The sequence below is a fragment of the Leptosomus discolor genome, chromosome 11 (assembly GCF_034619465.1).
Source record: "Leptosomus discolor isolate bLepDis1 chromosome 11, bLepDis1.hap2, whole genome shotgun sequence".
Lineage (NCBI taxonomy): Eukaryota > Metazoa > Chordata > Aves > Leptosomiformes > Leptosomidae > Leptosomus > Leptosomus discolor.
In genome coordinates this window covers 24,208,952-24,232,236 of record NC_141401.1, presented here as the reverse complement: position 1 = coordinate 24,232,236, position 23,285 = coordinate 24,208,952, and the positions used below count along the sequence as shown (strand labels likewise).

Sequence of the window (23,285 nt, the reverse complement as noted above, 5' to 3'; positions counted from 1 at the left end):
TAAATATTGATTGGCTTCATCGCAAATAACAGCCCATAGTCCAACCTGATTGGCCACATTGCGAGTCATGTTCAAGTCACGTTCACAAATGTTCACACCCATCTTCTTCAAGAAATTAAAACTGCGTCATTAATGGCGGCTGTCTCTTCTCCTGCCCCTGTAAGATGTTCATGCCCCCTGCACCGGAAGTTGTTTATGCTTTCGGCAGTTCCAGTACGTCCCAGCTCAGATTCTCTGGAAAGGCTGGATTGTTCACATGTCCCTTATTTCATAAATGTCCTCCCACATTTTGCCTCTCTTCTGAGCAAATCCAACCCTATGTTTGTTTCTTTGCCCATGTGCTTTCCTATCTCTCTGCTGAGACTGCCACTCGAGACAACCACACTACAAAAACTTATCCAAAATGTATGGCAGAGGTTAGTGGTTTGGGTTAGTGGTGGTTGGTTTGTTCTTAAAGCAGAAATAAACATGAGTTTATGTCATAGTTTTCTTTAATAGAGTAGGAGTTTGACTAGAAATCACAATGGTGGAACTAATCTGAGAAGAGTGCAAATCATTGCTTCAGACATATGGACGTAATAGTGAATGGAATAAAACGTAACAAGCCTCCTATTTCTTATGAAGGTTGTTGCTTCTCTTTGGCAGTCAAACCAGAGGTTTTAGGAACAATAAAAGACCTTCCAGTCATATTAAATAGGCGGCTTCCAAAAATACAGATTTGTAATAAGAGCTTAGGATCACTTGATTGCTGTCAGTTTTGCAGGTGAAGATAGGAAAGTGGGTCTTTTAAAAATTTATGAAGTGAATGGTAAATTCTCGATAGCAAAGTGAATGGTGTTAACCTGTTTTTTCTAATCATAAGGAGCGGAAAAATTTAATAGTGTGTTGCTTAAAAATTGTAAAACTTTTCTTCAAGGTGGAAGGCTTAATATAACCATTCTTTGCTCAGTCAATAGACAATTTACAGAGCAGATGGAGTGATAATATTACACATTGCTCATTGCAGTATATCCGTGTGTCATATGACACTAAACCAGATTCTCTGCTGCATCTCATGGTGAAAGATTGGCAACTGGAACTGCCCAAACTCTTAATCTCTGTCCATGGAGGCCTCCAGAACTTTGAAATGCAACCTAAATTAAAGCAAGTATTTGGAAAAGGTCTGATAAAGGCTGCCATGACCACAGGAGCTTGGATTTTTACTGGAGGTGTTAGTACAGGTAAGCAATTACCAGCACTTTTGGTCTACTTAATGATTCAGTGATGTTCATTCACTAATCTTTCCCACAGGCAGAAGATTTAAGTCTACACAAACGATTCATTAGCCACTAGACCAAAAAAGGAGCATTGTAATAATTTGTGTTTATCTCCTACCCAGCCCATAAGATTTTCCTGGGTCAATATCGATTTGCATTACTTGCTGTTTCCCCTGAAAAAAATTTTCATTCTCAGTTTCAGTAGCAAGGAATCTACCACTAGTTAAAATAGGGTTTTTTCAGTGGTTGGTTATCCTTATAGCTAAGAAATCTCCTACTCCAAATTTGCCTAGCTTTAGCTTCTTACTGGTTTTTTGTACAAAGATCTTTCTGTTACTAAAAGTGTATTTCCTGAGTGTGTTTTTCATACACAGCACTTTTGTCAAACTGCACAGGCTGAGTTCCATAAAACTCTCACACTAAGCAAGTTTTCCAGTCCTTCAGTCATTATCACACCTCTGCTTTGAACTCTCTCTAGTTTTTTTAACAGCTTTTTTGAATTTTGGACGCTGCAGTTTTTGAGACAGTGCTTGATAAAGCTTTTAATCCCTGAAGTAAAACAGCCTTTCTGCTTCCATTTGACACTTCCCTGTTCATGCAGCCAAGAAGCGAGTTAGGCTTTAGGCTGTGTGATCTTTCTGAGATGTAGTGATCAATTGATAATCCACCTAAAATGCCATGTCCCTGAGTCACTGTCTTCATGGGATCACCCACCACCATGCGTGCACATGCTCTGTCTTGTAATTATGCAAGGTATTTGTTCTTAAATGAATGACTGTAAATTAGCAATCTTGAAACCCGGAGTCAGTTGTAAATGTCTCTACTTGAAGACATTGCAATCTCCTGTTTGTGTTTCCCTCTGGTCTTCTGACTACCTGAAACAGTTTTGCTTCTGTATTTCCTTTTTGACCATGTCTAAAATGTCAGTTGTATAGCAACTCCACCAGGAAGATTTTGGCACTCTTCCTGGATTCTGTCAAAAAAAAACGGTGTATGATATGATGTCCAAAATTTGAGAGACATTGAAGAATAGCTGTTTTGATGGTTCCCTAGATATTGTTACATTTTGAGACTCATTGGTTTCTAATTAATTTCATTTATGTTAATATCAATTCTGAGTGATCTGCAAAAAAAAAAATTTGATGCAAAATTTCATTATAAAATTTCTGTAACACTATCTTTATTTAGCTGAAATAAATCTTTATATCAAGTTATTTCTCAGAAAACTTTGTAAGATAAGAATTAATTTCTTTGACTTTCGTTTTACAACAAAGGTCTAATGTCTTTAAGGGAAGGTGATGATTGCTATTCAGAATAATTTTGAAGTGAAATTTTGTGGATAACTATAGGGTTGGGCTTTTTGCTTGCTCAGACCCCGGTGATAGCATTCCATATGTGTTTAGCATTGTGTACAATGAATAATAACATTCCAGACAATGGTACAGATTACACTGTGGCAACTTAGGTGAATTTCATTTCTTTCTTTCAAAGAATTCCTTGAATTCAGAACAAAAGGCAATAGGATTTACACACAACTATTACAAATTACAAAATAAAAGCATGGGTTTGTCTGCATTGCATGTTCTACTGCAAAGTAGAGATAATCAGTTTCATAGTGAAAGCAATCCAGAAGAGCAGATAGCTCCACGAGAGGCAAGACGAAAGTTCTGTTGTTTAGTGATCTCTCAAAAGTGCCAAGAAAGAATTAAATTAATTGTACCTATAGGTGTCATTCGTCATGTGGGAGATGCCTTGAAAGATCATTCTTCCAAATCCAGAGGACGAATATGTGCCATAGGAATTGCACCATGGGGCATTGTAGAAAACAAGGAAGATCTGATAGGAAAAGATGTAAGTCTTTAAGGAAACTTCTATGTAATTAGCAATGTCAGCTGTCTAACAAAATACACTGTTCATCTTTTGGAGTATTAATGTTTTCACTGTTTCTAAAGCATGCCTAAGAGCTGAAATTGAACAATTTTTTGAAGAAAAGCTGTTGTTTAAATATATTTGTCAGGTTGTCATGTATGATGTCAAAGTAAATATGGCGCTAGTGAGATTTCCATTGTTTTCAATAGTAGAGACCTCTCTGTGGTGACAGAGTTTTAGGTCCTAACTTCAGTGTGGCATTCTGAGACTTCTATAAACCATTTAAGGGCCTTTATGGGTACAAGACTGGCCTTTATTGTAGATGGGTGCTCTGCAGTGGCATATTAATTACTAGGAACTCCAAATGAGAGTGTATTTTCTAATGCACTAAGAGCATTATGTAACACAGCGTGTGATCAAGGAGAGTATGTTAATGAGCTTAGGGGAACAGGCAGGAGAGTGCACAGATGTGACTGTCACCCCCCAAAGAAAACACTGCAGTGAACAGCTCAAGTTTTGAATGTAAAAGCAAGCTCTATTTCTAATTCTCCTCTAATTTTTGTTTTAAAAGTCTGGTTAATTCTTTTCCTCATAAGACATGTGCTTCTGTTGGCTGCTGTGGGGGATTTTCACATTTAGTTCTTTGCGCTAATCTAGGTGCATCTATCCTTTTGACACACAGGTAACACGGGTTTACCAAACGATGTCAAACCCTCTAAGTAAGCTCTCTGTGCTCAACAGTTCTCATACCCACTTCATTCTGGCAGACAACGGCACGCTAGGTAAATATGGAGCTGAAGTAAAGTTACGGCGTCAGTTGGAAAAACACATTTCACTCCAGAAAATTAACACACGTAAGTACAGTGGGGCGAAACGTAAACGTAACATCTTAAAGGAAGGGAGAGAAGGAGGGCTTAAATACTTTAAGGTATTGAAATTAAATGCTTCTTCCAGCTCTTTCTAGCAGGAATTTGATCAGGACCGCTTGACTAAACTAGAACACATGCTGTCTGATAAGTGGTGAAAGAGCCCACATATAACAGCACTGAAAACCCAGAAAAGTAAGGATTGCACAAAGAGAGGAAGAAAAATCGACAAATAATAGCAAGGAGAAACTTCAAAGCAGTAAGAATTTAAGGAAAGGGAAATGTAAAGAACTTGTGCACTTCTAGCTAGAATTCATAAGCATCAGTAAATACACAGAATGGGGTGATTTTGTACAGTTTCTGTTTACAAGAATCCTGTGTGGCTCAGTGGTTTCTGATTCCAAATAACCTTTTATTTTCTCTTTTACATGAGTTTGTTTAATTTGAAAAATGAGACTCAAAATTCTTTGATCTTCCAGATAAACTCAGCTGGGATTTTGATTTTTAATGAAGCCATTATCAAGATAATTTCACATTGGTGCTTTCATATTTAGAGTTTTGTGCAGTTTTAAAATTGCTTCCGGTTGTTACAGCCTCTCTAAAACAACTTTCTAGAATTCTTTTTGTCACTACTTAAAAAAAAATTAAAAGATGGTTTTTCATTAACATTTTTGTAAGAAAAAAATATTTTTTTAAAGATTCACTAAATAAACCTGTTAATAGCTGTGGTTTTCCAGCAACTGAAAAACCCAACAACCTAATTAAAAATGGTCCAAAAAAAGTTGATAGTCTTTGAATCCACACTTCAATTAAGAGCTACTGGTGAATAGACATCAGTTCTACCAATTGCCTTTCTGACTTCTTGCAGATGTGACTGTAACCTGTGTAGGCCCATATAAATAAGAAAAAACAAACATTCAGAATGACAATTGCACTGAACTCTACAAAAGTTTCTAATAGTGTTCAAGTGCTCTTTTGGGTAGAGCAGAAAATGAAGTAGAGTGCTGGGTAAAGCCGAAAGGCACAGTTAGAGATCAGCCACAAGATACCTAAACATTGTGGAAAGTCTTTAAGTACTGCTTTTCACTTAGGGTAAGCTCAAGAAGCTGAACTCCACAAAATGGTGCCCTTTGCCTCTGAGTGTGTAGACAGCGTCATGCACTGTTGCCCACAGACATTAGAAACAGCTAACGTTAGCTATGCTTTTTTTCATCTCTGCCTTCTGCAGAAGTGCTGGGAGATTTATAACATTGTAAAAGGGAGCACTGGCTTGGAAGATAAGGAAGTCAGGGCCCAGAGGCAAGATGTTCTGTGTCATTTCTTTTTAATACCACTGGGGCTGGGGATATCGGTTCTGATTTAAGTAGTGTTTCGTAATTTTTGATATGAGAAGGGCAAAGTTGGGAATTAAGGAATAGGAATTAAGAGTTCTGTGAAGGGCAGCAGTACAATTGCTAGTAACAACATACAGGGAGTTGTTTTGTTTCTTTTTAATCACTTCAAGCACAGGCACCTCTTCTGGAAATCTCAGCAGGAATCACTAAGGATTTCATGGACACACAGGCCGGCCCATGCTCTGTGACTTCTCCTTATCAGAGCTGGGGTATACTGACAGGAGGATGTCAGGAAACTTCTGCTGTTATTGTGCATGGTGTTCCTGTTCTTCAGAGAGGAATGAAGGTTGAAAATATGAACTTTCACGCGTTCTCAGCTGTACAAAAAAAGTGCATCTTCTTTATAAAGCACTGGTCGTTTTACAGATTAAGAACTGAATTCAAATGTTTATAATAGTGGAATTAGTCATCCTCCAGGTACTGTTTTGTCCTTCATATCCCCAAGTATCTTGTGACCAAGGCTACTGAGACTATGTGACCTGTGGGCTTCCCTTTGTCATCCTATGCCTGGAGATCACAGTGAGGCAGGGACAGCAAAGGGATGCTCAGCTGTCGTCTCTTCCATCGGCCAGCCATTTCAGCCTCATGATAAAGACACTAATTTCATATTTTGTATCTTAGGAGAAAGCATAGGTATATGTCACCTTACACAAGACTTCCTGTAGGTAACCAATGAAGACAAAGTGGCTGGGAGCCATCCGAGTAACAGAAGCTAATGAAGTAATAGGAGAATCATGTTAGCTGTTTTATCTGTACACGGTGTCTGTCAAAAGAGGTTACAAACAGTTAACCAACACTGAGTGAATAAATGATCAGTGTGGAGCTGATGCAAAAGCAAGGGCAGACAGACATCTTACTCTTTTCCTTTTGGGGCTCTGAAACAGCATATGGACATTTTTTCCTGGTGTTGGCCATCATTTTTCCTAACTGCTCTGGTTTAAAGTGATACTGTAACATAGAAATCACATCCACTCATAATATCTCGACTTCTTAAACTAAGTTTCAATGACACTTCTTTTGTTTCCGTTCTGCTTTTTGCAGGTCTAGGACAAGGTGTTCCTGTAGTTGGGCTCATAGTGGAAGGGGGTCCCAACGTGATCTCCATTGTCTTAGAGTGTCTACGAGAAGAACCCCCACTCCCTGTTGTGATATGTGATGGTAGCGGACGAGCATCGGATATTCTGTCATTTGCACACAAGTATTCAGAAGAAGGAGGGTAAGATTTTGAGATCTTCACCAAAGCTGTGTCTTACTCAGGAGGACAATGTAGGACTATATACCTTGCTTTCATTAAGGCTTCATAAAAAAAAACATCTCAGGGACAAAATGCTACTAACTGAGGCATTCTGCTGTCAGTCAGCTTTTCTTGCCTGTTTGACCTTAGCCCTGGCATTAATGACTAGAAATTGTTATCACTTGGAATGTACTTGATGTTCCATTGAAATAAACTTGCTCTCAGAGCAGCGCACGGTCATACAAGTGCCACCAAAGTTAGCTGCACTATACTTGGTGCTGGGTTGGGTGTGTGGGAAGCGAGGAACAAGTGGTTCCCAAGAATTACTCCTTTTTTCAGGCCAGGGCTGAGATTCGTTAGTGCATGCATTTGCAAAAGTTGTACTGTCCGATTCTAGTGTGTTGTGTGAATAAGCTTCATTCTCCAAGAGAGCCAGACCAGCTGAAAAACGTTTGGCTTCCTTCCATTCTCTTTCTATTTTTTGCATCTGCGATGGTTCTTCAGGGCAATGCTGCCTGATGTCATTAACAAAGTGGAAAATGTCTGGAGCATTCTGCTCTGCAGCCCTCCTGTCTGTTGCCCAAATGAATCTGTAAAAGTCACTCCTAATTCAAAGTTTTCTGGAACCTGTTATTTTTGTAGTTGGTTGTCTGCCCCTTTGGTTGATAGAAAGTATGGTTAGTTTAAGGCAGACACAAAGCCTATACTAGCAGCAGGAATCTCCTCTGCTCTGCAGAGTAAAAGACCTGTCCTGACAAATACTCCAATGGAAGCGGAGTATCACATTTTTTATTTAAAATATTGCTTCTCCCAGTCAAGTAACATACATTCCCCATTGTCATTATTAATATCAGAATTTTATTTTTAGTAGCCAGATTCAGTCAAAAACCTAGTATCTTGTCTTGGTTAGGGTATGGCACACAGACAACTAGTATTGTCAAGCAGTGCATGTTATTTGCTGAATTGGGAGAGCAGCTCTGATGCTGGATTTTTTTGATGTTTACACATAGTACAGATTTAATCCTACCAACAGTGTTTATGATTCAGCAGCTTTCTTCTCCTTTCTGTTGACCAAGCCTCTTAGCTTAGATCAAACCTTCCTTCTTTTTTTTTCTTTCTCATTCATCCTTCCTATCAGCTCATAGGATTATGGTTAACTCTTCATGAACTCCTTACATGTACTGAACACAAAGATGCTGCATGTTTTCATTTATTTTCAAAATTAAGTCATTGCACTGGTGGATGAAAAATTGTTTCTCAAACAGCAGGCCTTCTGACTAATATGTTAACTCACTCAATGTCATCTTTTATGTCTCATTTTTCATTTAGGATAATAAGTGAATCCCTTAGGGACCAGCTTCTAGTTACCATCCAGAAAACCTTTAACTACAACAGGAATCAAGCTCATCAGCTGTTCATCATTCTTATGGAGTGCATGAAAAAAAAAGAACTTGTAAGTGTCCTATAAGTAGTTCAGAAAGATAATTTCTGTGACCAAACTTTACAGAGTACTTTCAAGTGTCATTCCCCCAGGGTTACAGTTTACCCTTTTTTTTTTTCTTTTCCTGTAAGTCCATAAATGTACACAATCATTCATTCATAAGCATAGGCCAAGAAACAGATTTTGACTTCTGGAAAGCCTCTAAAACCAACTTCAGATTCTTCTCCTGTGTAAGTTGATAGTCTTTTTTTCACAGACTTCTGCAAGGCAGACTAAGACACTGAGATAAATGCAATAAAACCAGGATCAACTGCAGAAAGTAGAGGAAAGATAATTGAAGAAAGGGTTCCTAAGAGAAATAAGCTCTTAGAGAGTGCATCAGTGCAGTTTTGATATTCTGATATAGTTACTTTTTAACAGCATTTTATTCCAGTAAAATGGGCTATTCAGGTCTTTCAAATGAAATTGGAACTTTAAGTGTTCTTGAAGATCCCAGCCTTGTTTGATCCTGGCGTGTTGCAGGCCTGTTCTATGTATCTACCTCTCCGTCAGGTTCCTACCTGTCTGCCGTATCCCAGCTGCAGAGAAAACTGTGCTCAGGAGAAGAAAATCTGTAACATTCGTGTCTGTCACCTGTGAACGGTGTCTTGAAATTGCATTTACTATGCCTTTGCAGGCAAAATGAATCTTTGAGTGTTTTCCTTTGACTAATTGTCTTAGCGAATTTTTGTAAATATGACCTCTTCCTTGAGTCCCTTGTATAAGTCCACCTCATTCTTTCATAAAATCCTAAGCAGCTCTTTTAATAGCAGATGAACAGTCTGATGGATTTTTGTGGGGTTTTTTATTAACAGCTGGAACTGGTATGGCTGATATTTTTATTTTTTGCTAAAGTTGCGTATTTCTATTAGATAGAAAAAAGAGAGAACTACGACGGCCTTCTCCTCAGACTGTGTGTAGGGAATCAGACAACCAAACTGCTACTGAGTTTAAGCATCAAATGTTTCATTCTTCAGGATGCCTAACTGGATCACTAAGGAAGTGACACATATAACAGGAGCAGCTGTAAAGAAACTATTTGTATGACAGATTAAATTTTCTCGTGAAGCTGAGAAAAGAGGGAATTTTTTTCTATGTTCTTAGAAAAAGTGTTTCAAGCTCCTGTAAAACTAAGTATGTTTTCGTTCCACAGAGCCCACATTGTCTGTCTTGGGTCGGCTTGGAGAAAAACTCTAAACTCTGATCTTCCCAAGCTTAATACTATCTCCAACAGATGATGTGAAACTTTTTTCTTAAAAGTTTAAATAAACAATAAACTGAATGTAGCATTCCTTACAGTTCTTACTCTTTTCAGCAGGGAGTATTCTTTTGATTTCTAGAAGTAATTGTTTAGTTGTTCGATGAGAAATAATAAATCCTGATGTATGATGGAAGGGGGAAAAAACTTTTCCCTGGAGTATTTGCTTGTTACTTGCCACGGCAATGCTGCATGTAGTGGCTGTCAATGTTTGCAATTCCAGTCTCAGACCCAGAGCAAAGAAAATGAATAGAATGTTACTTTTAGTTGTTGAAGCCTAAATCCTGACATATTTACTCCAGAATAGGTGCAGTGGTTTAGTTTGAGCATGAGATCAGGTGCATTGTGAAAAAGGGGAGCAGCCCCTGTATGTTAGTTTTGTACTTGTGCCATTGATTCTTAAGTAACAGCCTTTATGCAAGTAAGATCTGAATCGAATTGTCTAAAATTTGACCCAATTTACACACAGAGATCACAGCACATGAATGGTGCCAACATTTTTGCTAGGGCTGTCACTACCATGCACAGGCATGCCTCGGATTCTGTCTTTTTCTGTTGTGTGGTTTCGTATCGACTTCGTATTATTAGTGAGTGAAGGGCTAAGATAAGAAAGATACCACTTGATCCCCACTTAGTGTAATAGTGTACAGAACTGAACTCAGCACAGTGGTACTAATCATAATGCAAAGAAACTTCTTCAAATCTGTACATCAAGCTTTGTGCTAGTCCTCTTTTTATACGAGCTGCCACCAATGATCAAAGTACCAATCAAGGCATTATTTTTACAATACTCTTAAGCAATTAAAGTAAATGAGGAGATCACTTTTATCAGATTAGAATTATCCCTGATGTTCTAGTCAAGGGCTAAAAAGGAGCACAAAAAACCTCCAGAAATCCAGTTCATCATTCCACTGAATGCACTCTGATTCTCTGAGTTGTCCTATTATACTTTCCAACTCCCTTTAAGTCTCACATCAGTAAAAAAGTGGCTAGCAAAGAATTTGGAACATAAAGGAAGTTTATGTTATGAAGAAGTTTGCTATGGTTTCTTTCTCCTGCTTTGGAAATTTGGACTTCTAGAACTGGTTTTCAAATTTTTCAAATGTGAAGTAAAATTACTTCTTAAAGTATAATGCCAACAGTACTGTTGTCTATTCTCTGCCAGAGACATGCCCAGAAGAGCCTAGCCTCTCCGAGGTAAAAGCTTGTACAAAATACTCAGTGACGTTAGGGGATTTTTGTCTGAGGGAACATGTGAAAATACATGATCAGTGGCTCCCAGGATTAATCTACGAAGATATTCTCAACACCTTTCAGGAAGGTGTCCTATGACAATTGAAATGACATAGGATGGGGTAGGAATCTGTGTCAAGTAATTGCCAGGTTGTCTGCAGACTTTCTACCAGTCTCGTATTCTCCACACTCTCCAAAAAGCTGGCCTTTTTCCAGAGATTATGTTGGACATTGGCTCATGCCTCGGACTTTTCTTTGTAATGTTCATTTCGGCTGCCAAGGAAGTTCTTGCTTACATATCTATACATTTCAAAATAATGAAATACTTAAACGCTAACAAGTCATTTCCCACCTCCTATATAGTATCATAGAAGGCTTATTTGCTAACTGAGTTTCCCTTCTTCCTCCATTCTCTCCAATGCTTTTCTCTCCAACGTTCATTACATCTGATGGTGAATTGGTTTTAGCGTGGGAGGGATTTCTGCAAGAAGAGAAGGTCCGTTTTATTTTTATCTCTGTTCCTCGATTTTTGATCAGATTTTGATACTACTTAGTTCTTGGGCTCATAAAAGCCAGGTTATGGAATTTTGAATAACTTTTAGCAACATATATTTAAATACTTTTGCCAGAACTAAATTCTCTAAGGATTAATCCAGCTGCAAATGCCACTTGGAACAGAATATGGCAAATGCTGTATTTTCTAGTAATGCAGCTTGTACTGCAAATAGACACCCATCTGTGCTTTTTTTCTTACCCATTCAGAAGTATTAGTAGCATGCCCAGCTGATTATACAAAATCTTGCTTAAGGGCTCCAAATGTGAAGTCTCTAGATTGTCTGGGTAATGTAAATGTACTGTTGATACATCTACATTTGTATGGTGCCAAGATCAGTTCCATGCATACGCCATCATCAGAAGCAAGTTGGTAATAAGCATGACTATGATAAGCTGACTAATAGCCCTCCTAGAAGAATTGCTTGAGAAAAGAGAGCCCACAGCTGCCTTAGTCAAACTGCTTTGAATTTAAAATGCGCATCAGAGCAGGCCTGATTTACTCAGCAAAATTCAGACACTGACTGTGCAGCCTAAGCAGGCTTATGATTTGCATTTGTTGATAATTTTGTCTGCTTTCTGGTTAATTACTAAGATTTTTCCTTTAGTTCTTCTCTTTTCTAGTGTCATTTGCATTCATGCAAAATCTATTCTAATGGTTGAGAAAATTGCTATTCCCAGTACTTAATGCTAGCATCTGCTGTGAAGAGCTGCTTTTGGAAAATGAAGAATTTGTTATTTTTTTTGTCTACATTCAGTATTAATTAACATAGAATATTAGGCTATGCTGCTTTTGAATTATTAATCTTTTAAAATGTAGTTCAATAGCTAAGCTTCATATGAATTACTATTTTTAAAATGAATTGTAAGCAAATATGACTTGAAATAATTGCCTTTCTTTGTTAGTCGACTGCTTTTTTGGTTGTCAATACGTAGCATATCCTGCAACTAATGAGTGTTATCGTCAATAAAATTAATGCTATGATAGTTATCTTGGGTTACTAGCATTTCCATTTCCAAGCTGGCACTTCCATTACTACTGGAAAGTAATAGAACTGTCAGGAAACAATCAGTTTGGCACGGCAGTTTTGTCACCACTTTTCAAAATTCATGGGGTTGGTGAAAAATTTCGTCAAGCTTGTCATGTTTACCAATGCTGGGATATTTTAGGATAACTTTATTGAAATAGTTTAATTAAGTGCTTTTGTGAAAATTAAATTTCAAAGAAAAATTCAGTGGAACTGCACTTTTTGAAAAATCTCAAGTCCTAGAAAATAATAAAGCTTCCCTATTCTGCTCTTTTTTCTATCTACATGTTTGGTCTCTGTCTTTCATGTGTTGTAATTTTATGTGTTTGGTTTTATGCTATCTTTTAGATTACTGTGTTCCGCATGGGGTCTGAAGGGCAACAGGACATTGAGATGTCTATCTTAACTGCTCTCCTCAAAGGTGGGTTTTGCAAGCAATTAGGAAGGATGCACAAATTGATCCCAAGAAGACAATTCTATACACTGTCTGAGGTTCACTTTTGAGGTTTAAGTCTTTGATTTATTCATTTGGATTTTAACAAGTAACCCAAACATGCTTGGTTCAAGGTTCAGATTAGCTTGAAGCATAAAATTGAGATTGAAAGTTTTGTGTGGCTTTCCTCACCTGAAAGCAGCATTAGCCAGAGGAGCTGAGAGGAGGAGTCTTTTAGAATAGTTAAATATCTATCTTTAGCATCAGAATATAAAGCCGATGTGGGAGCTTTAAGGAAAAAAAAAGGAGAGAAACTGGTTAATCCTTTTGAAATTAGGATTATGGGGTTAAATGAAAAATGCTATAAATTGATTTGATGAATCCACTGCTTTGTGGTAGAATTATTGTAATGGTAGTATGAGATGGAGTCAGGCTTGCTGTTTTCTAGTTCTTAGAGAACTGAGTTACAGAAGGTTGTCCAATCTTGTTTCATCATGCATGAAATACTAATATCTGTGTGTTTCTCTTTAGGTACCAATGCATCTGCTCCAGACCAGCTCAGCTTGGCTTTGGCCTGGAATCGTGTAGACATTGCACGCAGCCAAATCTTTGTCTTCGGACACCACTGGCCAGTATGACAAAGTTTTCCTAGTCATATGGTTTGCTAACAATTTAAAATAAGTGGTGGAATATTCACACCTTGGATTTTGTTGGCAGAAGAAACAGTATTGAATTTTGTTTTATGCTGAACTGATGTAGGGTATCTCATTAATTAAGAATGACCTATTTGTTTTGAAATTTCCTTATGCTGCCATTTGCAAATATTTAGCAATGATTTAAACTCTGTGAAAGAAAGAAAAGCAATTTTGTGACAAGCAGAAAAATAACCTTATTTAAGATTCCTTGTGGGATTGGAAGGCAGGGGAAAAAAAAAAAAAAAAAAAAAAAAGGTGTTTACTGGAAACAATCCGTGGCCTTACATGTAGCTGGACAACAGCGGTCCTGGTCACCACCAGTGAACTTGTGTCATGCACTAGCATTGCCTAGACTTCTGGCTGACTGCGTCATTGACATGTGCTAACAGTTGGGAAGGTCCCCATCTACCTATTAAAGTACGGAGCAAGAAATTCACAGGGTTGCTTAGAAGGAATTGTGTTGTTCACTTTATTAAAAAGCTGTGAAAATCTCTATTTGGATTAATGGAGCAAAATCCTGATGACCAGAAGAAACCATTGCAGAAAACAGGCCTCTGGTGGGCAGAGCTGTGCTTCTAAATGAACTAAGCAGCAGATCTTCAGTAAAGCTTTAGGTTCTGAAATGGGATTTTCTTTCTCAAATTATTGGAGTTTGATGCTGCACCAGTTCAAGTCAATGGTGAATCACTGCAGTGCCTTTGTTCATCGGTGTAACTGAAGTCCTCTATTTAAGCTACTTCATGTCTCACTGTATTGATGATTTTTGCTTTATTGTGTGAACCATCTGGTGTTGAATCACTATAAAGTGTCATCTGTCTCTCAGAGGAGACTAGCCTAAAAGAGGCAGTAAGAATGAAGTGCAAGAATATATTTTTTAATTAGTTGTCTTTCCTGAAACTATGCAATAAAATGACACTCAAAGGAACACTATTCATATGCATGCTATACAGAATGATGAGATTTATTTCATTCGGAAGCCTGCATAATTATATTTAAACAAATGTTGCTGCATATGCTGTTTTATTCCTTCACTTATAGTAATGTGACGTTTCCAATATTCAAGGTTCATTAAAATGCTTATACAGAGAGAATTTAATCATCCTAAGGATGATGAAGTATTATTACTATAAAACATTTATTTGGAGAGAATGTTCCAATCTCCATATTATTGTGGTTAGATTCAGAGGTACCACCTAGCAACTGAAGCCAGTTACTGCTTTGGCCTATTTCATACTCATACTCTGCACCATTTTATGGAAATAGTGTCAGCCAACTGCAATTCACTGTCATTTCAAATTCCTAAAGATCGCTTTCAGACTAGCCTGTGCTGCAAGTTGGCAGTTGCAGTTTTGTCTAGGCTAACAGACGGATTCATGGTAGCTAGGCAGAGATTTTTTTTTTTTTAAGATGAACAAAACCACAGAAAAAAGCCTTGTTAAAGGCTTGGTTCTGTAGTTCTCTGTGCAGAGCATGGACAGTTGTAATCCAGTTTACACATTCATGGAGGTTATATAAGCTAAGCATTAGCTGGAGCAAGTTAAGCCACCAAATCACAGACAAATAGTATCAAGTTATTTACATGTATGCCTGCCTGTCTTGGGTAGATAGGTTGGAAACGGGAAGGATGTTGCAAAGGGTAAATGTGTCTGAAGAGGTATAAACAGAAATATTGTCTGCAGAATGTAAATGAACCTGTTAGTGGCTCTCTTTCCTCTCCTTTCCGCCTCCGCAGTGTGGATGCTATTTGGCATCATGCAACATTCTTGTTAAGCTCTTTCTGTCCAGCTCCTTATCCTGCTTGTTGCTATTTATTTTGACAACTATTGCTTTCACTGAGAGCAAAGAAACGGAAGTGTCACAAAACTGAATAGTGTCTCTTCCCAGTTCTCTTGTACTGATTTTTTGCAAGAGAAATCCTCCACAGTCTACCTACTTCACTACTTTGACTTTCAGTGTTACTGGCTACATTAGACGTAACAGCTTTAAAAAAAGTGTAAAGCTGTGGCTGGGCAAAAAGGTCCTTATACTTCAGAAAATTATCATTTTTAATTGACTGCATTTGAGAAGTGGTGACTGGGGAGCAAGTTCAATAGGAGTGTATTCAATGAAATAGTTACTGTACGATCAATTTGATTTCTAATGCATTATTAAATGCAGCCTTTAGGAAGCCTTACAGCTCCTGATGGTACAGCTCCTGAGAAGGAAAAGAAATCTCCAGCAGCTCAGACCAAAGCAGCCAGAGGGAAAGGAAAAGGGAAGAAAAAGGGAGGAAAAGGAAAAGAAGAGCCAGAAGAAGAAACAGACCCAAGAAAGCTTGAACTCCTGAACTGGGTGAGATAAAAGTATTTGTATTAAAACTGTTGAATAATTCAGGGATTTTTTCATCCTGAAGGGACAAAGAGAGATGGAAAATACACTTTTGCATTCTATAGAATGCTCGTTTGCACATTCTCACAAGATCAGCAGTAGATTCTGCAGGGATGCTGTTCAGTCTTTGAACCAGCAATCCTCCTCTCATCCCATGTGCACCACATGCAGCCATACCACGACAGCCCAAGTCAGTGCTTATCTGCTGCATCTTCTTACCTCTGCTTGTCAGAAGGAAACAAGAACACCAGTGAACATCTTCATCCTTCCTTGTACATGTTATATATCCAGTGAAGGCAGTTTAAACACCCCCATTTCTAAGTGCTTCATTTTCCAGTTGCAATAGGTTAGGTTGTTCTGTTGTCTGAGTTAAAGTTCATGTGTCAATGGCATTGCTGCTGAAGGGGTTTTCCTCTCTCCTACTGGGTTCTAACCCCTTAGACCATATTAAGAGAAGATCTGTTACACTTCCCGACCAACATTTTCCAAAGGCAAAGCTAAGGTGAAGGAAGAGGAACTGCTTCCTCCCGAATGATTTGAGTCTTCCAGCATTATATGTTGTCTTTTCTATGTGAGGCAGCAGTTTGTGTGGATGATACATAAGTGAGTTACCAGGGTAAATAATGTCAACCTCTTCTTAAACGTTTACAGTGTGTTTTTCTTAAATTTTGACTTGTTTCTATAATGTTCAGCAAGGAAATCTCTTTTTCACATAATGAGTCAAGCATGGTGTGCCTGCTCTAGTTAAAAATACTAAACAAAACTATTGAAAGCTACAGTTGTATTGCTAAAGATTTTTTTCACTACTCTCCTCTCACCCAAGACCTCATTGGAAAACTCCACCACCTGTATTGACTTGCACATGGGCAAAATGTCATTTTCTAAATTCTTTTTCACTTACAGATTAATCAACATATTTGGGAATATCCTAAGTAATGAAAATGTTTGTGGTTGTTGGCCAACCAACTCTTCTGTGCTCAGGTAGTCTCACATTCTCCATTCTGCAATTCAGGTGAATTCCCTGGAGCAGGCTATGATGGATGCGCTGGTTCTGGATCGAGTGGACTTTGTGAAACTACTTATTGAGAATGGAGTGAACATGCAGCACTTCCTCACTATTCCTCGACTGGAAGAACTTTATAATACTGTGAGTGAGCAGAAATAATAAAATGTCCTGTGATATCTTTGCTACTGTCACTAACAGGGGTGCCCTTTTTCTTCTCCTTCTGAGATATATTTGTGTTTCAAAAAAGTTCTAGGTCCTGACAACACAGAGAGGTTGGATAGTGGTAAAGGGAGCCATTGCTACTACATAGTATCCTATTGTTTCCCTACATACACACATTCCTAACTAATAAGCCTACAGCAGCTTTCAGAAGGTATTGCAGTTTATGTAAATATAGTGATGTAATTAAAATGCACCTTCAGAACGCTTGAAGAACTAATGTGGATATTAAAAATCTAATACCAGCCAGTAGTGGTCATTTACTTTTAATCTCAATTACTTTTCACGTATGTATACTTTAATATTATTGAAATAAGCCTGTAAATTTGGCAAAGTACTTACAATGCAACTTTTATTCTTAGCACATTGCAGAAGTCAGTATCATTGTTCCTTGTGGCCCAGCAAAGCAAAATATTTTTCCAAAAACCATAGAACATCGTGCTTTTTTATTGAAATTCTCCCCGACTCAAACCACAACAAATTGATCAGGAACATGAATATTTCTGGTTTTCTTCCCGTCATTTAAGTGGCAGGTAGTCTGGGGCAGCATTTATACAACATATAACCTCAGTCTAGTCCTTCAGTCCCTTTATTGTTCCTGCAGCAAGTACAAGTTCAGACAATACCACAAACTGATGTGACTTGAATCATCACATAAAGGATTATAAGAAAGGTTTTCTGTAGCTCCTGATAGAAATGTGTTTGTCATTGTAGCCCAGTCCCTTCTTTTCACCCCTGCAGAGTGTGATGGCACATGGTTGCTTGAAGTTCTGCTTACAGTGCCAGATCATGAATTACATTTGTGTTTGCAAAAAAATTGGAAGAATTGAAGCTCTAATGGACTGTGAATGATTTTTGTTTCAGAGATTGGGTCCACCAAATACTCTGCATTTGCTAGTCAGAGATGTGAAAAAGGTAAGCTTAACTAACAGCAGCATTACATTTGCTGAGCCAACAGTAAGCATAGCATGGGGGAAAGCAGACTTTTGAAATTAGATGGTAACCGTTAAGAAAAGTTAAATTCTTGTGACAAACAGTGATGTAAGTCTAAATCAGGTATGGTTATATAGCACAGCTAGTAATTTAAAAACTAAGGAGAGGAAAGTTAAGCTCCTAGTGGTGTATTATATCATTTGAGATTTAGGTTGATACTGCTTCTTGGCTACAAGAAGTTCCCAATGCAGCATTACAAGGGAGGAGTGGAAGGAAAGGCCTGCTAGGTTAACTGGAAGCTCCACTCACAAGCACAGAATTTGTTCCCTTTTGTTCATTTCCTTGTGTGTTTTTCAGTTACTTTTCTCCCATCCATCCTACTTTTACCTGGGAGAAAATCTGCTCTATTTCTCAATGCTACAAGTCCTAAATTTGTTATTCATTTGTTTCCATTACATGTAAATTTATTCATTATACATAAATAGGGTCATTGTAAGATTTGTTGTGGTATTTGCTCTCTTTAAGGTTTTGGAGCTTTTATTCAGTAAGATTCAGCTCCATGTAATAGCCTGTATTGGTTTTTGCCATGAAAACTCTCATTTATTCCTGGGAGGTTTTGATGTGAGAATGATGCAGTACTGGGTTAATGTATAATTCATATTGTTCTGCTTCATAGTTTAACACTTTTCTCATTCAGTGTTTGTCTTTTTGATGTTACTAATGCCCTTCTGCATTCTGATTTCTGTCTGTCTCTCCTTTTCATTGCATTTTCATGGTTCACTCATTCAGCGGCAGTCTCGGGGATTTGGTTGGGTTAACATGGAGGTGATGTGTTTGCTTAGGATATAGTTGTTTGATCATAGCAACAGCTCCGTGGTGCTGTAGAATCAGTTATTGTTGTAGGATGTAGCCTGAACAATGAAACCAGTTTTCAGCTTGTGATTCTAGCAGAGTCAATATCACTATCCATTTTTTGAGTGTAACAATGGAAATTATAGTCTGCCTTTTTTCTTTGATTCTGGGCAGCACGTTAATCTAAATCATGTTCTGCATTGTAGTCTTAACTCTGTAGATAATATTACGATGAAATATAAGTTTCCATAAAATCTAAAGTATGCCTGATATTCACCCTGAAATTAAGTCATGAAATTAATGATAATCTGTACAAAGTTACTTAGTTTCATCAACATAACTCTTGTAAACCACTCAGGCTTGTATGGACACTGACATATTGTACAAGCAAATCAAATTAAAATTTGTCCTCAACAATGAACACTGACAACAACAAAACAAAAAAAAAATCTGCCCCCCCAAAATTTTCATTATGTCAATCAGTTATCATTAATTTCGTACAAATATCCAGAGACTAAAACCAGTGGCTGTAAATAATACCCATGTGCCAATTTAAACATGATGATATGTCTAGCCAGGCAATTTAATATGTATTTTCTTACCCTAAGTCCTTATTTTGCTATTTATATTTTATTATTATTTTTTGGTAGGGAAATCTTCCACCAGATTATCATATCAGCCTAATAGATATTGGTCTCGTACTTGAATATCTCATGGGTGGAGCTTATCGCTGCAACTATACTCGAAAAAGTTTTCGGACTCTTTATAATAATTTATTTGGACCAAAGAGGGTAAGTATGAGTTCATTCTGGATGTGGCCATTGTGCTGACGGTAAAAAATAAGTTACTACTCTGTTCCTTTGTCTTTGTGAAACACTACATGTTAAATTCTAAAGAAATGCTGCAAGATTGAAGTTCAAACTCTGGTAGTGAAATATAAGGATCCTGTTAAACATTTGTGTTAAAGGATGGGAGGACCTTACAGCAGCCTTTCAGTACCTCAGGGGGGCCTGCAAGAAAGCTGTGGAGGGACTGTTTACAAGGGCACGCAGCAATAGGTCGAGGGGCAATGGTTTTAAACTAGAAACGGGTAGATTTAGATTGGGTGTTAGGAAGTTCTTTACCATAAGGGTGCTAAAGCACCTCTTTGCCCAGAGAGGTGGTGGAGGCCCCATCCCTGGAGATATTCAAGATCAGGCTTGATGGGGCTCTGGGCAACCTGATATAGCTGAAAATGTCCCTGCTCACTGCAGGGGGGTTGAACGAGAGGGCCTTTGGGGGTCCCTTCCAGCCCAATGCATTCTATGATTCTATGACCCAAAAGGTGGTAAACACATTGATCTGGAGGTGAATTTCCTCCTATTTCAGTAGTTTACAATCCAAGCATTTCTAACTGTGGTGTTAGTATATTTACTTACTCATACTTGAAGCTGTAGCTCTCTTATAACTGTAAACTGTATTGGTCAAGCCAAGTCTATTGATTAAGTAATTATAACCAACAGTAGTGTAACTTGGGTAAGGCAGAGATCTTAGTCTGAATACAAAAGAGCTATGAACCTATTAGAGTAAGTCCTGTAAAGAACTGCTCTGAGTATAAATCTTACTCTACGGAAGCCACTGCAATCTCAGAAAAGGATTTCATATTCATGTACCAATCCTGAGAATATCAAGCATGGCCCTTGCTTTATTAAAAAGCGTGGTCTAATCAAATAGAATGATTTTCTTCATGGGATTGCTTATTTGATGGTTCAGCTTTGAAGATCAAGTGAAGCTTCCTAGTCTAATTACAGAAAGCCCCATACTAGGAAACACACTAGGAAACTAGCCCCACAAATGGTCAGAAGGCCATTCAAAGACAAATTATTCTGTAGCCGATATATAGAACATATATAGTGTTGTACTGTATGATGGAACAAATAAACCTTTTACATAAAATACAAAACAGAGATTTCACAATAGAACAGAGGTATTTTTTTAAAGGGAAATTGTGAGAGGTTTGAAGACCTATTATAATTTTACTTTCCTGTGAGTATCTTTTGTGACCATGTGATTTTAATTCTCAAAGCAGTATATTATTGAATAATTCATTTAACTCTTCCATCTGAGTACAAATATTTCACTTGAGTGCAGGATGGAAAATATTTTCTAACCCATTGCAATCCTGCAAATACAATTAAGAGGGAGATTAATTAATTGCACCATTATTGGCACAATTACTTATAATAATAAGTTTAATAATAAATACTGTACATTTATAAATTAAAATGTCTTTTTCCTGGGTATTGTTTGGTCTTTGAATTTTCCCTTCCATCTAACTAATTTTCTTTTCTATTTTTAATATTCAGCCAAAAGCTCTTAAACTACTAGGGATGGAGGTAAGTTGGATTTATTGTAAAATACCGGTTTTATCACAGCATTTCTAGGTACAGTACTGCTCTTGTTCTTAGCTTTTTCACTATTACTGTGGCTTAAAGTAAATTTCAACTAGACAGGATCTTCCATTTGCAAACAGCCTGTGAAATACTTCTGATTTTTTTTTTTATGGATAGGGTCTTAAGAGCTGCTTAAAGCTTTGCTCAATAGTCATCAGGCAGTCTTTAGCACCGTTATGTAATAACACATGCCATGTTGGAACACATTGTAGATTTAATCATTCAAATGTGAACATCAATGATATTGAAAAGAGAAAGTGATCCAACAATGCTACTTATGGTCAAATCTCTTTAACCATGAAGTAAGAATTTACGTGCAAATGAGATTTTACCATATAGAAAACATTTAGCTGGAGTGAAAAAACAAGGTGGTATGACATGTTAGATGCTGTCCTCCACTATAAAACATCCTTGCTACTGTGATGGCAGTATGCTTTGTAAATGATGAAGCTGATGGAGAAATTTGGGTCCGACCCCTGCCTCAATTACTTGGGTGTCTGCAGAAATTTTGAGTTGATCAGAATCGAGCCTAAAAACTCAGTCTGTTTCGGAGATGGTTGCTTTTTGTTTCTGAAAAAGTATTAATATAGACCAGGAAAGGATTTACACAAAGAAGCTGGGTAAATTTCTCTATGAAGTATGCTTTTATTAGTGCTGTGATAGTATTTGAACACAGTGTATGTCCATGTTGCTTGTGTTACATTTGATATCAACGATACTCACACACAAAAGCCTCTATTTGCCCAAGCAGATAAGCAGCTTTCTTCTCTACAAAGTCCAGGTTATGTTTAATTTCTCTGATCAGCTTCCTGTTTTTCTAATGGCTCAAGGCCAAAAGCTCAGCCCCTCCGAGGTGCAACCCTTTTTAATCGGCATTGATCAGACGTGGGTTGCCTGGAGCTTCTCCAAAAGCACATTTTGATTTTCCTATTCTTTCAATGAAAAATGTTTTCTGCAGCACAAACTGAAGTGTTTTCTCCACTTGACAGTGGGTGTAGGCCACTCTCTTCTTCCAAGAGAAAGAAAAGGTGAAAAGAAAAATGTCTTTTGCTGAAGTGGTCAGTAAATTGATGTGACTCCAAGTGTTTGATTCTTTCTTCATTTCCAGTGTTAGCAGCTCTAAACCAGGAAGTTCAGACTACTTAGCACTTTATCTGTCTTACCCAGGGTTTTGTTTTGATTTTCCTAGTGTGGAGAGGACCTAATTTTAGGTCTTCCACTTGAGATTTTATGTCCTGTGCTTCAGAGATGCTCAACACTTTCTTCATGTGCATGCAATTAATGACCCCTGAATTTTCCATAAGAGACAGAGGTCAGCACTTGCAGTTCTTAAAACTGCTGGAAGAGAAATGCATACTTAATTGTTGACCTGAAGAGTCATCGGAAACCTGGGGTGTGAGGCTGAACCCTGAATTTGGATTTAAGTTCATAGTCTGTCAAAATAGTGCATTGTGCTGAGCTTGCTTGAACAGGAACTAATTTTGTAGAATGGTATTTTCTTTTGCTTGCAATCCACTTCTGAGATTGGAATCAAGGTCTGCAACGATAATGAGCACTGTCTACACCAATGTATGCAATGTTCTTCCTACATTATTTAAACCCTAATTTTCACAATCATGGCTTTTCTTCCTTCAGGATCCTGCTTCTTTGTCAGTACTTCCCTTCAGTTACCTCCATGTTGGTTCCTGTAGTAATGGCCTACCCTCCCTATCCCTTTAATTAATGAGATACTTATACCTTCCGTTTGCACTGCATACATAAGAGGAGATTGCTTATTCAAAGGTGAAGACTCCCTTTAGTATCTTGCTGTTCTTAAGGACACTGTCTGCCTGTCTTTTCCATTTGCATGTTATCACTCTCTCCACCTGCATGTCAGTCTGAAAACTGCTTTGATACCTGTAAGATATGCAGCGCTGTTCTTCAGGAATAGATGCAGACATATCAAATCAGAAATTACAGTGGAACCTATTCATGGTGAATTCAGGTTTGTTAAAGCTCCATTGACACGGCAGAGGAATTCATTAAACATTACTTAATTGCAAATCAACTTGCGTAATTACACATGCAGTAGAAGTCTACTTAGAATGCAGTGTAAAGTGATGCCTTCAGTACAATAGGGTTCTACTATACTTATCCAAGATGAGTGACTTGTAATTAAGTATGCAAGAAACAGTTCTC

General features: G+C 37.8%; 1 protein-coding gene across 1 annotated transcript in view; it reads left to right on the top strand.

Annotated features, from left to right (window-relative positions):
• The window catches only part of TRPM1 (transient receptor potential cation channel subfamily M member 1), a 49,206-nt gene that overhangs the window by 5,704 nt on the left and 20,217 nt on the right, over window positions 1-23,285 (top strand). Inside the window, exons 5-16 of the mRNA XM_086471347.1 lie at window positions 1,007-1,220; window positions 2,983-3,107; window positions 3,808-3,979; window positions 6,427-6,601; window positions 7,949-8,072; window positions 12,519-12,591; window positions 13,135-13,235; window positions 15,456-15,629; window positions 16,678-16,812; window positions 17,755-17,805; window positions 19,326-19,466; window positions 21,021-21,050. Of these exons, the coding sequence (XP_086327473.1) occupies window positions 1,007-1,220; window positions 2,983-3,107; window positions 3,808-3,979; window positions 6,427-6,601; window positions 7,949-8,072; window positions 12,519-12,591; window positions 13,135-13,235; window positions 15,456-15,629; window positions 16,678-16,812; window positions 17,755-17,805; window positions 19,326-19,466; window positions 21,021-21,050 (1,515 nt within the window). The remainder of the gene's footprint in view (window positions 1-1,006; window positions 1,221-2,982; window positions 3,108-3,807; window positions 3,980-6,426; window positions 6,602-7,948; window positions 8,073-12,518; window positions 12,592-13,134; window positions 13,236-15,455; window positions 15,630-16,677; window positions 16,813-17,754; window positions 17,806-19,325; window positions 19,467-21,020; window positions 21,051-23,285) is intronic.